Source organism: Triplophysa dalaica, chromosome 1 (genome assembly GCF_015846415.1).
Source record: "Triplophysa dalaica isolate WHDGS20190420 chromosome 1, ASM1584641v1, whole genome shotgun sequence".
In the NCBI taxonomy this organism is placed as follows: Eukaryota; Metazoa; Chordata; class Actinopteri; order Cypriniformes; family Nemacheilidae; genus Triplophysa; species Triplophysa dalaica.
The window spans coordinates 9,688,029-9,703,867 of NC_079542.1; the positions used below are offsets into that span (position 1 = coordinate 9,688,029).

The window sequence follows — 15,839 nt, forward strand, 5'->3', positions numbered from 1 at the left end:
CAGAGGGTCTCAGGAGGTCTGGAGCCCATCTGGAGGTCCTCACAGGCAGGAAGGCTGAAAAGAAATGAAGCTTGACCAGCTCCAGTCATCCCTTAAGACAAAGCAGACACCTGAGACTCCCCAAGCTACAGGATAAACAAAACTCCCTGACCTTCTCACTAAGGGCTATGTTTGTCTTTCAAACACACATATGCATTCCTTTCTTAACATGTTGAATTACTTTTCTAACATGCTTTAGTCTATAAGATGTTTTGAACCTTTTTATTGTTAAGACTTTGAAACATCCTGTAATCCCAGAAACGTGTCCAGGTAGGGGATTGTGCGTGCATAAATATTCTGTCATAGACATTTTCTAGTAAATATGCTTTTTGCTACTTTAATTATTCAAATTCTTGAACAATTGAAAGTAATGGTATATTTTTGCCGTTTTACTTGACTTGACCCATTTAATTTGTTAGTTAGACAATATTTTTCTGTCTACATACTGTTTGTATCCAATAATAACAAAAACTTTTTAAGACTTGTTTGCCAAGTAAATGACTGGTCTTACAAGGAAAGTTATCACAGGTGAAAACAACATATACAGTATGTGACAAGCAGAGCGGGACGAGGGCCGCGAGGGAACGGCACGAGGCCGGTGAAGCGAGTGATAATACGTTGCAACTCATTCTCACAATATACAATTTACAACCTCTTTGGGTCCAAGATGGACAACCCAACTGTTGGGTTAAATTAACCCGGAGAATGTTTATTTGACCCCAAAAATGGGTTAAAATCCGGCATTAGATTTTTTTGTTTATATATATGGAACATTCTGTTACTGACATATAGCTCTGAATATTCAATAAATTTGATCATAAAATATGTTTTGCATTATATTTTAAACTCAAATTTTGTTAGAATCAGATTAGAAATGACCATTGAAGTTTTTTTCAGCACGAATGTTCTGTTGTGAACCAACATGCAGATCACTACCTCTTGACAGACTAAGAATCGTACGTTTTGGTTGGTTGTTCAATTCAGCCACAAATGAGAATGAGGTCATTCCAGTGTTGATTTACAAGTGATTTTGACTTACAGTTGGGCGCTTTACCCTTTGGCTATTTTGTACAGTGCTAGCTTGATCAGATAGCAATTTGTTTTTCACCCTCAGGGTGCTTATGAAAATTTAAACCGGGGTTAATTACAGGTTCTACCACCAGGTCACCATCTTCAGTCAGTAGTGGATTGATTACTACTCTTCCTTTAGATGTCTCCACCACACCCAGTGCAGGAAATGGCGAGATTTAGCTACCGGGGGTTAAGCTGTGGACATTTTTGATGGTTTTAAACCATAAAAGCAGAAAATAACATTTTGTTTTTTAATTAAATGTGCATAACGTTTGGCGTCCATTTCATAGATTAAAGATGGGAATCCTTAAGGTGAGGTGGAAAATACTCCCTGGACTCCTCCCCAACTCTCAACCCCCCAACCCATTTCCAGCACTAGCCAAACCACAAACCCCATAAACATTGCTGCTAAGCATCGTATCTCATCTTTTGTTAGTCCTTTCCGTCCCTTGTCCCCTCACTTCATCTTCTCCTTTCCTCTCCTTTCTGCTCGATTGCAAAAAAACACATAAGGCTTTAGAGTTTGTGTTCTTTCTCATTGCCTAAACCACCGCTCTTCATGGGTCATAGATATAGGTCACTCCATTGCCCACAAAGATCCACCACACACACCTCTTCTGCTCGGATAGGACACAAAACACAGTATAAAAGCACAAGAAATTGTGTATACAGAATAGGGCTATTTTTCAAAGTAATGCAAATGTATTGGGTATTCTTCTGGGTGTTTGAAATAGTATTCCCACCACCACTGCTAAGAAAACTAAAATTACAAGCACTCTTGTCGAATTAGCATTTCTGAAGTGCAGCAACATCCTAAACTGCAGTTTCCCTCGCTGCGCATTTAATATTTAGTTTGTATTGCTTCAGATATTCCTTTCAATTTATCACAGCTTTGCAAGACAAGCAATAGCCCACAGCACAGAATGGAAAAGAGAGAAATATCAGACCGTGTGCAGTTATGGATGAAAGTTCAGCCGGGTTCAGTTTCGGCACACAGAGTAGGACATAACATCAGATGTGCTCACCTACAAGCTGATGGAAAGTTTGATTACTCTACGGTACCCCATTACTGTAGCTCTGGCCCAGTGTTCATGTTTAGATATGTCTCTGGATTGTATATCACCGTCTGCAACATTTAATCAACCATGGCCATAACCAGGCTTTTTATTTAGCAGAGAGGGTGAAGATAAAGGGTCTTTTTCTATTGGGAATGAAAGCCATGTGTCACAAGCGCTCCCCTCATCAGGGGGTCTTCTTTCAATCTGAACGCATCCAACCAGGCCTATACAAAATGAATTAAAAAGGGAAGATGGAATGAATGTTCTGACATGTGTGGTGAATTAGTGAAATAATCCCTTCATAACACAGGAAACTGTCTCTTCAACTCCGTCTGTCCGTACATCCACATCTTTGCATGCCTAATCACTTTCCCATCTCAGCGCGTCTTTCTTGCATGACATTCATTGACTCGTTTATATAATTTAAAATGGTATTTCCGCCAAGTACAATGCCACACTCCACCAATTTATCTAAAGTTCAGTTCATTTGTGGGTAATTTAAACCTCAGCTCTTCAGCATGGGATTTAGATTGCTGTCACACTTAGCTGCAGTCATTTCATTCTAGGAAGAGAGAGAGAATGGGTTTTTGATACATACAACATTTTGATTTTGATCCGTTATTTCATCACAATAGCAAGACCCCCTCTGGGCTTCCATTTAATTATGTAACGAATGTTTGACTATTCGAAGTGAAATCTTTAGCACATGAATATTTATTTCTATTCATTTGTTCAATGCTGATTGTAATTACATGGAAACATGATTTATTGCCAAGATTTTAATATACGAAGATATGAGGAATGAGAGAACGAGGGAAATAAATAACTAGATGAATGCAGCATAGGAATATAATTGAATTAAAATTGGAAACCTGGATCCAAAATGTGTTCCGTGATGGCAAAATGATGGAATAACAAAACTCAAAAAATATAAAGTGTTTAATAGACTTTTACAAAATGTTCACAAAACGTTACACATTTTCTTAGTCTATCAAAAAATTGTCATTTTTCTAGCCTTGGTGTGCCAATTTTTTTATAAATCTTTCTGACGTGTTTTGTTTAAGCACCCATTTCAAGTTGACGTGTGCTTTTGTTGTATTTTGTTAAAAATGATGGAATAAGAACAATTTGACGAGCCATCTGTGGATGATGGTGAAGAGGTGTTATATCTTAGTACAGTGTTGTATGGCGGAGATGTTAGAGAGAGCTATAAAAAGTAAGGTGCATGAGATACGGAGATGTGCACATACGTACAGTGGTGTCCACCAGCAAATTCTTCTATTTCAAATATGTTTTTGTTATTATTTTACTAAATAACTTAAAGGAAAAATGGTCGGGCATTTCTTAATATTTGGTATGCTCACACTTTGTTTTGATGAGCACATCATGCGGTTGCTTTCAACACACCATTTATATGTTCAAGGACATTTGACCTTTTCTACAAAATGGTCAGTTTCACAAAATATCCTTGGACAGTTCCTACTATACGCATGTTCATTATCAATGCAAACAGGCGGAACTCCAAAGAATAGCTCCTTTTGTCCGTACATGGGTGTGTGTGTCCCTACAAGAGTCTCAAACTGCCGTGCGCTCCTTTAAGTTGAAAGGCAGTTCCTGCTAACCTGACAGAATACAAATGCCAAGATTATGGCGACGTGTCAAATTAAAGGAACAATTTGGAGTAATGATGAGTGTTAGGCCACTCAGTCAGAAAGGCAGTGAGTTGGAAAGGAAAGAGAAGAGAGAAGTGAATGATGGTGCTCCGTCTTGTTTAATATTCCTGAAAGAAAATGTGCAGTGACAGGAAGTGGGGCAGTGGGGAGACGGCCAGAGGCGAACGCTTAAAAAGGCCACTGCTTTGTTAGTGTCTATTTAATGCATCGGCCAACCTCCCGCTGCAGAGTTCAGAATAACAAAAAGCTGCTGGGTTTTTAGCTGACGTTTATATTTATTTATTACGTGGCTCTCTGGAGTACTTGATTCCGGTTGGTCAATTGCGGTATTCAGCGGTCAAATATTTTTGCATGGCTGCTAAATTCCTATGAACTGTGCTGTTTGCATGGCTCTGTTATTGTTCTATAAGAATCAGTATTTCAAGTCCGTTTATTTGGTGGGTAGCTGTATATTAGGTGGAATAATCATTACCTAAATTAAACCCTGTCAGGATGAAACATCATGGTCCTGATCCCCCTTATGACCTTTTCACCCTTGACTGTACATTAGAGAATCTTTGCAATAGACCTCACACGAACTTAACATTTTACCTATTGTGAATTTTGGCGATTATTGATTTTGAACTATCCTAATGATCAGTGCAGGATTATTGGAATAAGTAATAGGCTGCTGAATGAAAGACACAGAGAATGATGGGAGGGTGTGCAGATCAATTCTCCTTTTATTGTCTTCTGTTCTTTTCCCCCTCTGCTTTCACTTACCCAGACTGGAAGAGTCAATGGTTTAATTACAAGGCTCCAATGCTAGTTAAATTATGAAAATTTAATTTCCACCTTTCAGCGCTCTCATTCTCTCTCTCTCCTGCTCTTTCTCTCTCCCTTCCATTTTCTCTTGCTCGCCCAGCTCATTTAGCTCAGAGACCATATGTATCAGTTAGCACAGTGTACACTGGGGGGCGGGATCATGCATTTCATTAGGATTTGAAGGGCAGATTAGTTCTGAACTTGTTTAACCCAAGTTACCTGTAATGTAGAAGTATTTAAATTAGTACAACTTATTAATTTACCTTTGAAAGCATCCTAAGGGGTGTATAGTAGGAGAGGGTTGTAGGACTATATCGCTGTAGCAAGACAGTTGACTTAAAACAGATTTTCTCGGTTTTGCTTTTTTCAATTTGACTTTCAATGCATCCAATGTTCTGCGCATTCGATCACTACATGTGTTTCTTGCGAATCAATACCATCTGGCATTGACCCTTGCCATTTAAACACCCTGATCAGTGCAAAGATCAAAAAATAAAGCAGAATTTATTACTTGACCACTTAAAAAGGAGAATCCAAATAGCTTATACCAGCGTAAGACCCCTGCGCGTATCTCCTTTCACCTATTCACTCTTTAGTTACAGTACTTTACTGTGATTTACAGTAAAAGTGTGTATGTGTGCTCTTTTTTATAAGCCTGTAGCTATGTGTACTATTCTATCTCCCTTCGGGACCGTACTTGCTCCTCTTGTCCTGTTTTTGCTATAAAGTAAACCACACAAGGAGACTTTGACGTCCTTCAGACCTCCGCAGCTAAATTTAAACCGCAACGCCAAGCATGGCATCTGTACTTACTCCTGTGGGCTTTGAACTTACTATCCTAACATTTCATTTCTTCATGTGAGAGTACATTAAAGAATTGCTGTGCAGCTCATTGGTATTGTTGTGTTTATTTTTGCAGAACACTGCTTTCAGGCTTCATATATTTACTACATAGAGGCAGCAATTAATCCAGTTACTGTTTATATCCTTTTGTAACATAGAGGGGAGTGCGGTATCTAACCTGAGCTTAGAGAATTCGTTTTACTGAGAATTATCCCACCCATTTCCAAAACAAAATAAAATATAAATCTACCCATCAATCCCCCTTCGACCACATCCGTCCAGTGACCACCAGCAATCTCTTCTCTTGTAGCCGTTCCGCCGAGTGACCTTCTCGGTGGTGAGCCAGCCCCAGGACCCGCACCAGGGCTCGCTGCAGAGCTGCTACGACAGCGGTCTGGAGGAGTCGGAGACGCCCAGCAGCAAGAGTTCGTCAGGCCCCAGACTAGGTGCCCTTCCTCTACCTGAAGACGCCTATGAGAGGACTACGCCCGATGGCAGTGTCGGTGAGGCAGAGCATATGGAAAATGGTAGGGGCAAACACAAGAAAAAGATGAGTCAGAGATAGCTAAACAGCTAAATAAGAAAGAGACACAGTGATCAATCAACAGGATAGGAAAATTCTCACGAAACGGCACACACTCACACATAGGTACGCTTACACTGCTGTTGTACATATGCAGGTAGTCTCCAGGTTGTCTTTTCTAGAATTTATTGCTGGCTTTATATACACACTCAAAATGCTAAGTTGCTTCAACTCATGGTTGGGTCAAATATAGACAAAACTCAATTGTTGGTATAAATGAACATGATTTGACCCAACCCTAGACGCTGAAACAGCCTAGCATTTTTATAGTGTCCATTGTTCTTTCTTTTTTATTTGAAAGGAATTGTGCTTAAGTTCGTGCTTAAAGTTTGTTATTGTGGCATTGAGTTCCACTGGCATGTCAACCCTTGTAGGCTGCTTGACTAGATTTACTTGTAGTGTTAGATGAGGGCAAGGCTACATCATTGTGGACAGACCATTTTATGAATGTTGTTTTCCATCGTCCCAACAGATAGATCGGATCAAATCAACCTGATCTTACAGTAATTCGTAGGTACATTACGAGGTGGCTAATTCTTCTGAATTCTTAAATTGCAATTACAAGCCCCACCCCTAAACCTAACGTCACTGCAAATTGTATAAAAATGTGCGAATAAGATCGTACAAATTCATACGAGTTAGCCAAATAAGCCTCATCGTAAAATACTTACATTTGTGCCATGAGATTGTGTTGAATAATTTTTTAACATTTTACATTTATAACACCATAGTGCATAACAGACATTTAATATTCAACATGTGGATTTGCCGATGTTTTACTATCATCCTCTATCTAATAAGCTATCGTCCCTATCCTGGTCATTATATTGTAGGGGTTTAACAGGTGAAAAGGCTGCAACCGTAAGTGCGTGTATCTCGTTTCACTGTGGCTGGATTGCGTATACCATGTAGAACCTCTCTGTGGTCAACAGTTACCTCCATTGTTAATGAGCGGCCAAGCAATCTCTTTCAATGGAGCCAGTGTTCTCATGCAGGTATTCAGTAGCAGTTGTCGGGCATTGAGGGCTGTCTTGTCTACATTCTATACTTTGTCAGTAACAGGTGCTTATTGTGTGAGGTCAGTGTGTCAGTTTGGTTGGAATGTCTGTTCTCTTCGCCCATCAGAGAACGTTTTAGAAAGACGGGAGGGAATGCGTTGCCTAGAGTCAAATTATCAGGTCATTTGACTTTGTATTATATTACCATTTTGAGAGTGGTCATATGAAGCTTAAACCCTAGACATTGTTTATTAAAATGTTTGTCTCACGTCAAAAGATTTCAGGAGGCTTTTGGTGGCGATATTGGAGTAGACTTGGGAAAATGGGATTTTTAACTTTGCCATTTAGAGAACATTGGCCTAAATGTAGATTAAATGGGCTTTGTAGAAGGGAAATTGTTTTAGCCCACTCACTGCGTAGGATTTGAAGCTTTTTCTCAGGGCCATTTAAAACGCTTATATTTAGACAATGGTGGGGAAAATTAGCTCCAATTAAAGCCTGGGTTTAATTCAGCCTGAGCTAAAAGTAATTGGTCACAAGGAGATCAATGCGAGGCTGATTAGATCAAAACTCGGTGTTGATATCGGCCATCAGTCAGATCTCTAAAAGGAGTAAAAACAGTGACTTAGGATTCCCTTGAAAGAAATAATTCAGATTCATTTAGCATTTAAATTATTTGTAAGGTTAAGAAAGCTAATGGTCTATCTGTTCATTGAATTTATTCAGTGAACAACAGCAGAATAATAATACCTCAAATGATAGAATTCCAGCAAGTCTCATGGACATCTAGTTAGAATTAATACACACAAGGATGCATTTTCAGATGTTTCCTGTACTATTCTATCTTTCTTGTAAGACCTTCCAATGGCAAATGCAAGCAAACAGATTAATTGCATTTGGATAAATAAAATAGACGCCTCACCCTGCAGTCTTTAGGAGTGTGTGGATGAGGGAGGGAGAGATGTTGGAAAAACAAAACAGTCAGGAGACGATCGGCTTAGAATCATACATCAGTTCAATAGTTTATGCATTCAATGCAGTTAGAAGTAGAATCTCAAAATTTTCAAAGCTAATGTGCTCTGCTGAGCCCATACATTATCGAACATTGCACAAAGAGACTCATACACACTCAAATACACAGTCGGTCACAGTAACTGCTTGCATGCAAAGTCGTAGTCAATGTCTCTTTCATGACAGAAATGTCCTGAGTGTGAGTGTGAGTGTGTTTTTGGGGTCTATAATTGGCTTAGACATGCTGTGGGTTAGTTCCGCTTTGACAGAGTCTTTTGGGTCGGCGTTAGGTTCGTTTAACGCTCCCTCAGGGGACTAAGACAACATCCATGCACACATTTCAGTGATCATACTTCTTCAGGAGATATTATTTGGTTGTCATTGTCTCAATTCACAGCTTCATTTTCTATACTACAAAGAGAGATATAGATATAAAAGTTTATTTATAGACATAAAGTGTGAAAAGGTTGGATATAAAAAATGCTTGATTTTAGCGTAGTTAAAGCTCGAGCTTGATACATCGCGCGGCGTTGTTAGTAACAAGGTCATCCCACTCCGTATGTGGTCGAACGAGAGAGCCGAGATTGTTGTACATATTTTCCATGTTGAAAAGGAAACATTCTCGATGTCCTTCTCATGGAAAGCACTTCATTAAATCTGTTAAATGGCGGTAGTCGCCCCTCGCCACACTGCTTCTCTAATGCCGTATTAGAGCTCCGATAACCTGGAGTCAATTAAAATAAGGACGGGAGATCACGCACACACGCACACACACACACACCCCTGCAGTTAACAGATGGGCAAAATGCCATCAGTTGAAAGAAAGAACCAGTGAAGGTCTGTAATTGTGGTCATAATGCTGCGAAGGATGTGTGTGATTGGGATCCTGGTGAGGGTTTTGTTTGCTGTGTGTTTGTTTGTTTTGGGATTAAGGTCAGGGCAGGAGCAGGGTGTCCCCCTAATGAAGAGGCCCTGCTGTGAAGATGGGCTTTTCACAGCAAGCACTCTCTCTATCTGTTTGCCAATCTCTCTCTCTTTCGCATGCATAAACAAATGCAGGAAAAAGGTTGAGGAAAAGTTCTCTGTGTAAACATATCGCGTATCGACAGTAAGTAATGATGAGACATTTCCTTCCTTAATATGCACATGTATATATTTGTGAAAGGGAGTGAGAGAGATGCATTATTGACTTCTGGGGAAACTCGTTCCTCGTCTTCTTCGTTGTCAATCGATGATCTTCCAGTCAATGCATTTGCTCTTCTACCCATTACTGATCTATTCCCCCCTCTTTCTCACTGTCTTTCTTGCTGTGTCCATACACCTGGAATGAACCATTAATACAGTACATCTCCTTTTACTGTTTTTTAAGAAGCTTTTTTTAAATATTCAATTTATGCAATAGTAACAAACATGAGCTATGACAAAAAATACATATGAAGCCACGACTGACAGAGACTGTCATTTAATCAGCATTTTAGATGTGTTGTAGTCATTCCAGTCCAGGGTCTCTGGAGCGAGATAAAGACATCAATTTGAAAGACTGACAGAATGACAAGATGAATGAAATCTGTGTCGAGGATATCACATAAAAATAATATTTTTCTAAATACAAATATTACTGATATATTGCTTTAAAGTGAATATGATCTTGTTTTCTTTGTCGTATTTGAGGTCTGAAAAATACAGAGCATCTTTTCAGTTATTTTGACCCGTTTTTAATTTCTGCAAATAAATGCAAATAGAAACAATATTTATATTTGAAATTTGGGAAAAACATTGTTGGTAGTTCACAGAATGATCGTTTTACCTAACATATAAAATAGAACATAAAATAATTTTAAATGATCTCTTACACGCAGCTTTATAAGTATTTTATTTTTATCACATAAAGGTATTTTAGATTGAAATGCTGGAACCCTGTAGAGTAACAGTGCAAAATTACTGACCACTGTTTGAACCCTGAAGCGATCTGTCTGTGGAGTCTGCTTGTTAGGCGTTAAGTGTTTTTGTAATCTTATCATGACTACGACCAGATACCGGGTGTATAATGTGTCTCTCTGCAACAATAGCGATCAAGACAGCCCTTCTGCTTATAACCTCATACAATCAACAGCTGACCGTAGATCTGTAGATACGAATTCAATTTCAGCTAACCTAGAGATCATGCAATAGAAATAGCAGTTTAGATTTGAGATGGGTAGATTAAAGAAGGAAAGGAATTGTGTTGCAGGCTTCAGTTGCAGTGTTTCACATTGATAGATGCATATTTTTTAGCATTGATGTAATACTTGATATTCAGCGCTGTGGAGTTGCGAACGGAGTCGAATTTTTATGTATCGTCAAAGATTAAATTGGAGAATTAGACTGAGCTCAAAAGGAAGAGGTGAAGGAGATTATTTTCAAGGTGTGATGAAATAGGCCTGTAGCTGTTAGCGCTTACAGCATCAAAACATCAAAATCACGGCTTCAATTTTCAGGCAAAACACACACACAGATAATGCGCATAGCGTAAATGCACTGAAAATTGTGCTGGATAAAAGCGCCTGCCAAAGTGTGCAGTAAAGCAGGCCGTTGAATGCTTTTTTATGGGTTTAACTCGTTCATCTGAAGGAGATGCCACAACCATTTAAAGCATCTTTACAAGTTTATTTCATTCAGATACTAAACTAAACATGCTTGTATGACTAGAAAGCACATTAGTTAACTCTACCAATGCTGATTTTTGCCTGTACCTCTCAAGTTTGTCTTAGCAACTTGGCCATTAGTAAGCACATAAATAAATATATAAAAGAGAGTAAACTCACTTCATTAGAGAAGCCCGATACAGAGGGCCAGATGGCAATGCCAGCCGCTTTTAATTAAAGCTATTCATATTTCAGGAACGCGGTATAGCCTCAATCCAATAACCGCTTTTTTTTCCACAAGGCCTATAATTGTGAGGAGAAAGATCACCAAAGCAATGACAAGTAAAAAACATCACAGCCGCCTTACTGGCATCGGTGCTTATTATTGTTATTCTTTTTGGAAAGGTTACACAAAAAATAAGTAGATCAAGGGCACATTCAGTGTTTTTTGTTCAATTCTGTTCAATTCAGGTTTTTTCTCTATTGGAGTATTGGGTTCCGCATCACCGTTTGCATCCCTTTTGTCCATTATTTGTCTGGCCGGGCGGGCTACTTGTTAATTAGAATTTTCAAGTTTTACATAAGTAAAGGGGTCATATGGTGGAAATACGTGTTTTTCTATGTCTTTGGTGTGTTTTAAGTTGCCCATTTATGTATTAGACACATAAAATTGCAAAATTGTAATTGTCGGAACAAAAGATGCATTTTACTTAAATGCGAACCCCGACCTGCCTGAAACGCCTTGTGTAACTATACCTCCAGGCATGTACGTCACTTTGTGGCATGATTTGACTAAGACCGCACAAATGTATAAATGGGCGGTCATGTAAATCTCATTGTACCGTCCCCGGCATAGCCTGATGTTCCGAATATGGTTATATTTCCGTGCAGTATTCAACCAATTATTACGCACTAGTGACCTGGCCAGTCATAACACACCTCGCTTTTCAGAGCTTTGTAAAACATCAGCGCCTTTCAGAGAGGCGGGGCAAAGAGGAGATACAAACATGCACGGTGTGTGGTAAATACAGCGTTTTTTAACCTTAAATTGTGTATATACTTTGTATTACATCTAAAGCAAACAATTATATTCGTTTTAGTAGAGTCAAATGACCTTTTAAATTGACATATGGCAATTTCTCCCTCCTTTATCTTAAATGTGTGCTTTTACTGTGCGTGGGTGTCTGTGTGTGTGCTAGTGCTTGTCTGCGTGTGTATGTGTGTGCATGCTTGTCTGTGTGTGCATGCCCGTCAGTGTGTGTGTCTATGTCTATGTGTGTTAGTACGTGTGTTAAGCGTTTTTATGTGGGTTTGTCTGTCTTCTGTGTTTTCACCTTTTTCTTGTCTTAACGGGTATAACTTAAACTGTTTTGTCTCATGTACAGCTGCTTTGTAACAATGAAAATTGTAAAAAGCGATAAAAAAATAAAGTTAAGTTGAGTTTGGGAACAGGTTACTATGGTCGGTGTGTTCTACAAATTTCCTGTTGTCAAGCCTGAAGCTCAAGGTCATTTGTTATAGTCACATAGTGCTAAAGAGTTAATAGAGCTCTTCTTTATCAGAAAATTGGAATCAGGTGTAGGATTATAGGCAGGTTGCTACACTTGTAAGGTGGAGGGAGGGAGTGTGCGCGTGCACGCATTGTTAGATGTGTTTGGCGGTTGATCTCTGATCTTTTTCATTCTCACTAAGACAAACGTGCATTATCGCATGCATTCTGTGTTTCACAGATCATTAACAAGGATTATGAATACCCCAAACATCTATGAATTTGTTAACATTATTCAAACATTCTCAATTCACAATTCATATCTGTTTGCTTAAGGGGATTTATAAAACAGGTCTTACTGGTTTCTAAGTGGTTTGATTTGTATGCCAGTGATGTGTTTCACGTAAGCTAGCGGTTCAGTTATCTGGTAGCGCTAAGGGTGTGAACTTGTATGAATCGCTACAGAATGTTTTTATTCAGATTGGATGACTGCTAGCAAGTTTGAACTTAAATGGTCCAGTGTGTCATTTTTTGGAGATATATTGACTGTACACGTTATCTCCTTCGACAAATAATTGAAAACTTGCCTCAAAAGGGATGGGTGAAGTGAGCCATTGATTGCAATTCACAACCTCACCACTAGATGCTGCTTAATTTCTTACACTGGACCTTTAAGAATTGGGATTGTAGTGAAGAGTCAAAAATAGTCAGAGCATTGTGCCCTACTAGACCTCAATAGTGTCTGCTTTTACATACAACTGCTATTCTACTGCGTTTCCTGCCAAGTATTTATGCGTCACCTGGCTTTTGTAATCAGGTGGAGCCGGAACAAAAACGCTGTTGTAAACGCTTTGCAAGTATACAGTCATTGACTATGTCTGAAACTAAATTACTCTCTGAGGTAAAAGAAACATTGTTGCTGCTTTGTTCCAACAGCAATCCAAACGTCTTTAATGTTGCAACTCAGGAATGTGTGTCTCATTATCTCAAATAATCCTGATTTTAAAGTTCAAAGGGCGAGGGAGTTTAACAACACAGTTAAGAACGTGTTTAACCGAGAAAAAGCGTTCACACACGCAATAACAACAGTGAGTCAAACTTGTTTGGGCTAATTCACTTTATAACCCTTCATTTGGTTGAATTGATTAAAAGCCTTTGCCCTCTGAAGAACAAAACCAAATCGGTTCATGTGACCCTTGCGTGTTCCTTCAATGGATTGGGAAGTTATCATTTTAGTCCTCCACATGTCTGGATTTGCAGAGTGAAAAGCTTTTAATATGCATCCGCAAGCATGTTATGCTTTTGTGTTTTTGGGAAGTGTTAATATTCATTGATCGACAGAGCTAACCTTTGGCTTTTCAGCAGTTTGTTCATTTTTGGAATTCCCAAATTCCTCTGACTGGAAATATCTTGAGGGAATAATGAGTCAGACTGCCGCTGAGTGTGTTGAGCGTCTCCCAGGATAAACCTGAGCCGCATATTCAGTATTCCAAGCCCTGTCAGCGGGTTGAAGGAATCGCACAATAGCTTCACAACACAGCAGCTTTAGTGCTTTGAAATGATCTTGGCTGCATATGAAACGCGCAGGATTCCATAGCTCATTATAAAATAATGCCATTCTTTCGTGTCGGGAGGCACTTTGAACCTATGGAAAGCTGCTGGGATGGTATAGAACATGTCTTTGAAATAAAAGACTTAATGGATCATATCAGCTATCAAACTTATTGTAGAATATTTAGAGTAGGACTAGTATTGCATTCATTACAATAAGTATGCTTTTGTTTACATTGTGTGTCCAAAAACACTGCTAGTTGCTAGGTTCCAAGAACATTTAGATAATTGTTGAAGGCTGTTTCTTTGAGGCAACATGCTTTTATTAGTCCAAGGAGGCATTAGCAGAGATGGCCGCTAGACCTTTCAAATAATTGAGACCCTCGGCCTCACTTTGTGGCAAGACTTTGAAGTACCTGCAATCAGGTATCGCATCAGCTTAATTAGAGAGTTAGAAATTAAGCACGATAAAACAAGAAAGAAGGGAGAGAGATAGAGCGAGCGAGGGAGTGAGATTGGCCATTGTTGCCTGCCAACCTTATCACATGACCACTGTTTGCACCAATCAGACAACAGAACCCGTTCGGCATCTGCGTTTGGCAAAATATGATGGATCTCCTTTTGCGGTGACATAGAGATTAACAGTGGGGTGAAGGTGCTTTCACTATCTGCTCATATTGGCCCTCATAACTCTTCTCTCCCTGCAAAATGTGATCCATACTGAAAGGTTTTCCAGCAGCCCCTTTGGCATTGTCCTAGTATAAATCTGCCCCTGTTTTGAGATGTATGTGGAGACTTCAACGCTGCGGGAATAAGAGCTCATGGCACACTAGGAGGAAGATGTATCCCTTTTCACCGGCAGCAAAGCCACTGAGGCCTTTGGCTGTTTTTCCTGTGCCTCCTTCCTTTATTGTTTCTTTTCTCCTTTTGTCCTATTAAATAAGAAACAGGCTAGTATTTTGAACAAAGAATCTGTGTAGGTGAGACAGAATGTTTTGAGTGCGGAGCAAAGAGTCATTTTGGGGTTTTGTGTTTTTTTGTACGTGTCAATTGGTGGCATTTAGACAAGGTTCACCTCAAATCTCTTACTGTGTCTCCGTCCCCACCTCTCGGCATGAGCTGTGACCTTTCACAACCATCACTGCAGCATTGAGAATACAAAAGTGACAGTGTTGCTAACTATCACCCAGGGTCAGAAATTGACCCGGGTTCGGGGCAAGAATGGCACTTAATGGGACAAAAATGGCACACTTAAAATGCGTGGGACAATAATAACTTGTTTTATATGGTGTGCTTTATATTTTAATGGCCTTTATTTCATTATTTTATTCTAGGGCCATATTATTTGCAGTAGTTTTGGTCATTATTCAGTGAACATTAGAGAACTGTATAATATAACGCCATGACTTGCCAAATACTAAATAGCAAAGCATTCATGTGTTATGATATCTTGTAATGGAAACAGTTTTTTATGTAATATTTTTCAGTTAATTGATTCAATTGTAGCATTTCACTTGTTTTTACATGGTTTGATAAATGTTGTGCTAACGTTATCTTTAAGAGAGTGGCGTGAAAATCAATTACCCCACATGCAAATAGGCCAAATTCAAATATTACACTTTTAGGTAAAATAGATTATTTCTTTTATTTGCTTTGAAATCCTCAGTTTATTTCTAAATATAAACACAGGGAAAGATTCAAATGAATGTTTCTGTCATAACTGTTCAAGTCATGCATTACCACAATGTTTGTGTTTTTATCAGGAGCCGAATGTTTCCTAAGCGGATGCCTTGATGTCTAGAAATTGCATGTCAATTGAGAGGAAGTGCAAGGTCAGGGAAAGAAAGGAATTGTAGCGGCAGCAAGACACATAAAATAAACACCTGACAGTTTGGCGAATTATTTTTGGCATTGCTTTTCATTGGGTGCTTGTTTTGAGGTGAATATGCATTGACACATAATTATTGAAATGTCATGTAAACTATGCCTGGGGCCTGACAAAAAAAGTCTCATCAACAACTGCGTTGGTTTAGTCTTTTTCCGCCTAACACAAACATAACGCGGAATTGTGGCCACCAAACGAGGAACCTCACAG

General features: G+C 39.1%; 1 protein-coding gene across 5 annotated transcripts in view; it reads left to right on the top strand.

The window, feature by feature from the left end:
• The window catches only part of pcdh7b (protocadherin 7b), a 107,959-nt gene that overhangs the window by 48,515 nt on the left and 43,605 nt on the right, over positions 1 to 15,839 (top strand). For 2 of the 5 annotated variants that reach the window (XM_056749525.1, XM_056749528.1), the window contains exon 2: positions 5,799 to 6,015. The exons of 2 other annotated variants lie outside the window; for them this stretch is intronic. In XM_056749525.1, the coding sequence (XP_056605503.1) occupies positions 5,799 to 6,015 (217 nt within the window). The remainder of the gene's footprint in view (positions 1 to 5,798; positions 6,016 to 15,839) is intronic. One more of the 5 variants, XM_056749526.1, reaches the window with a different exon arrangement.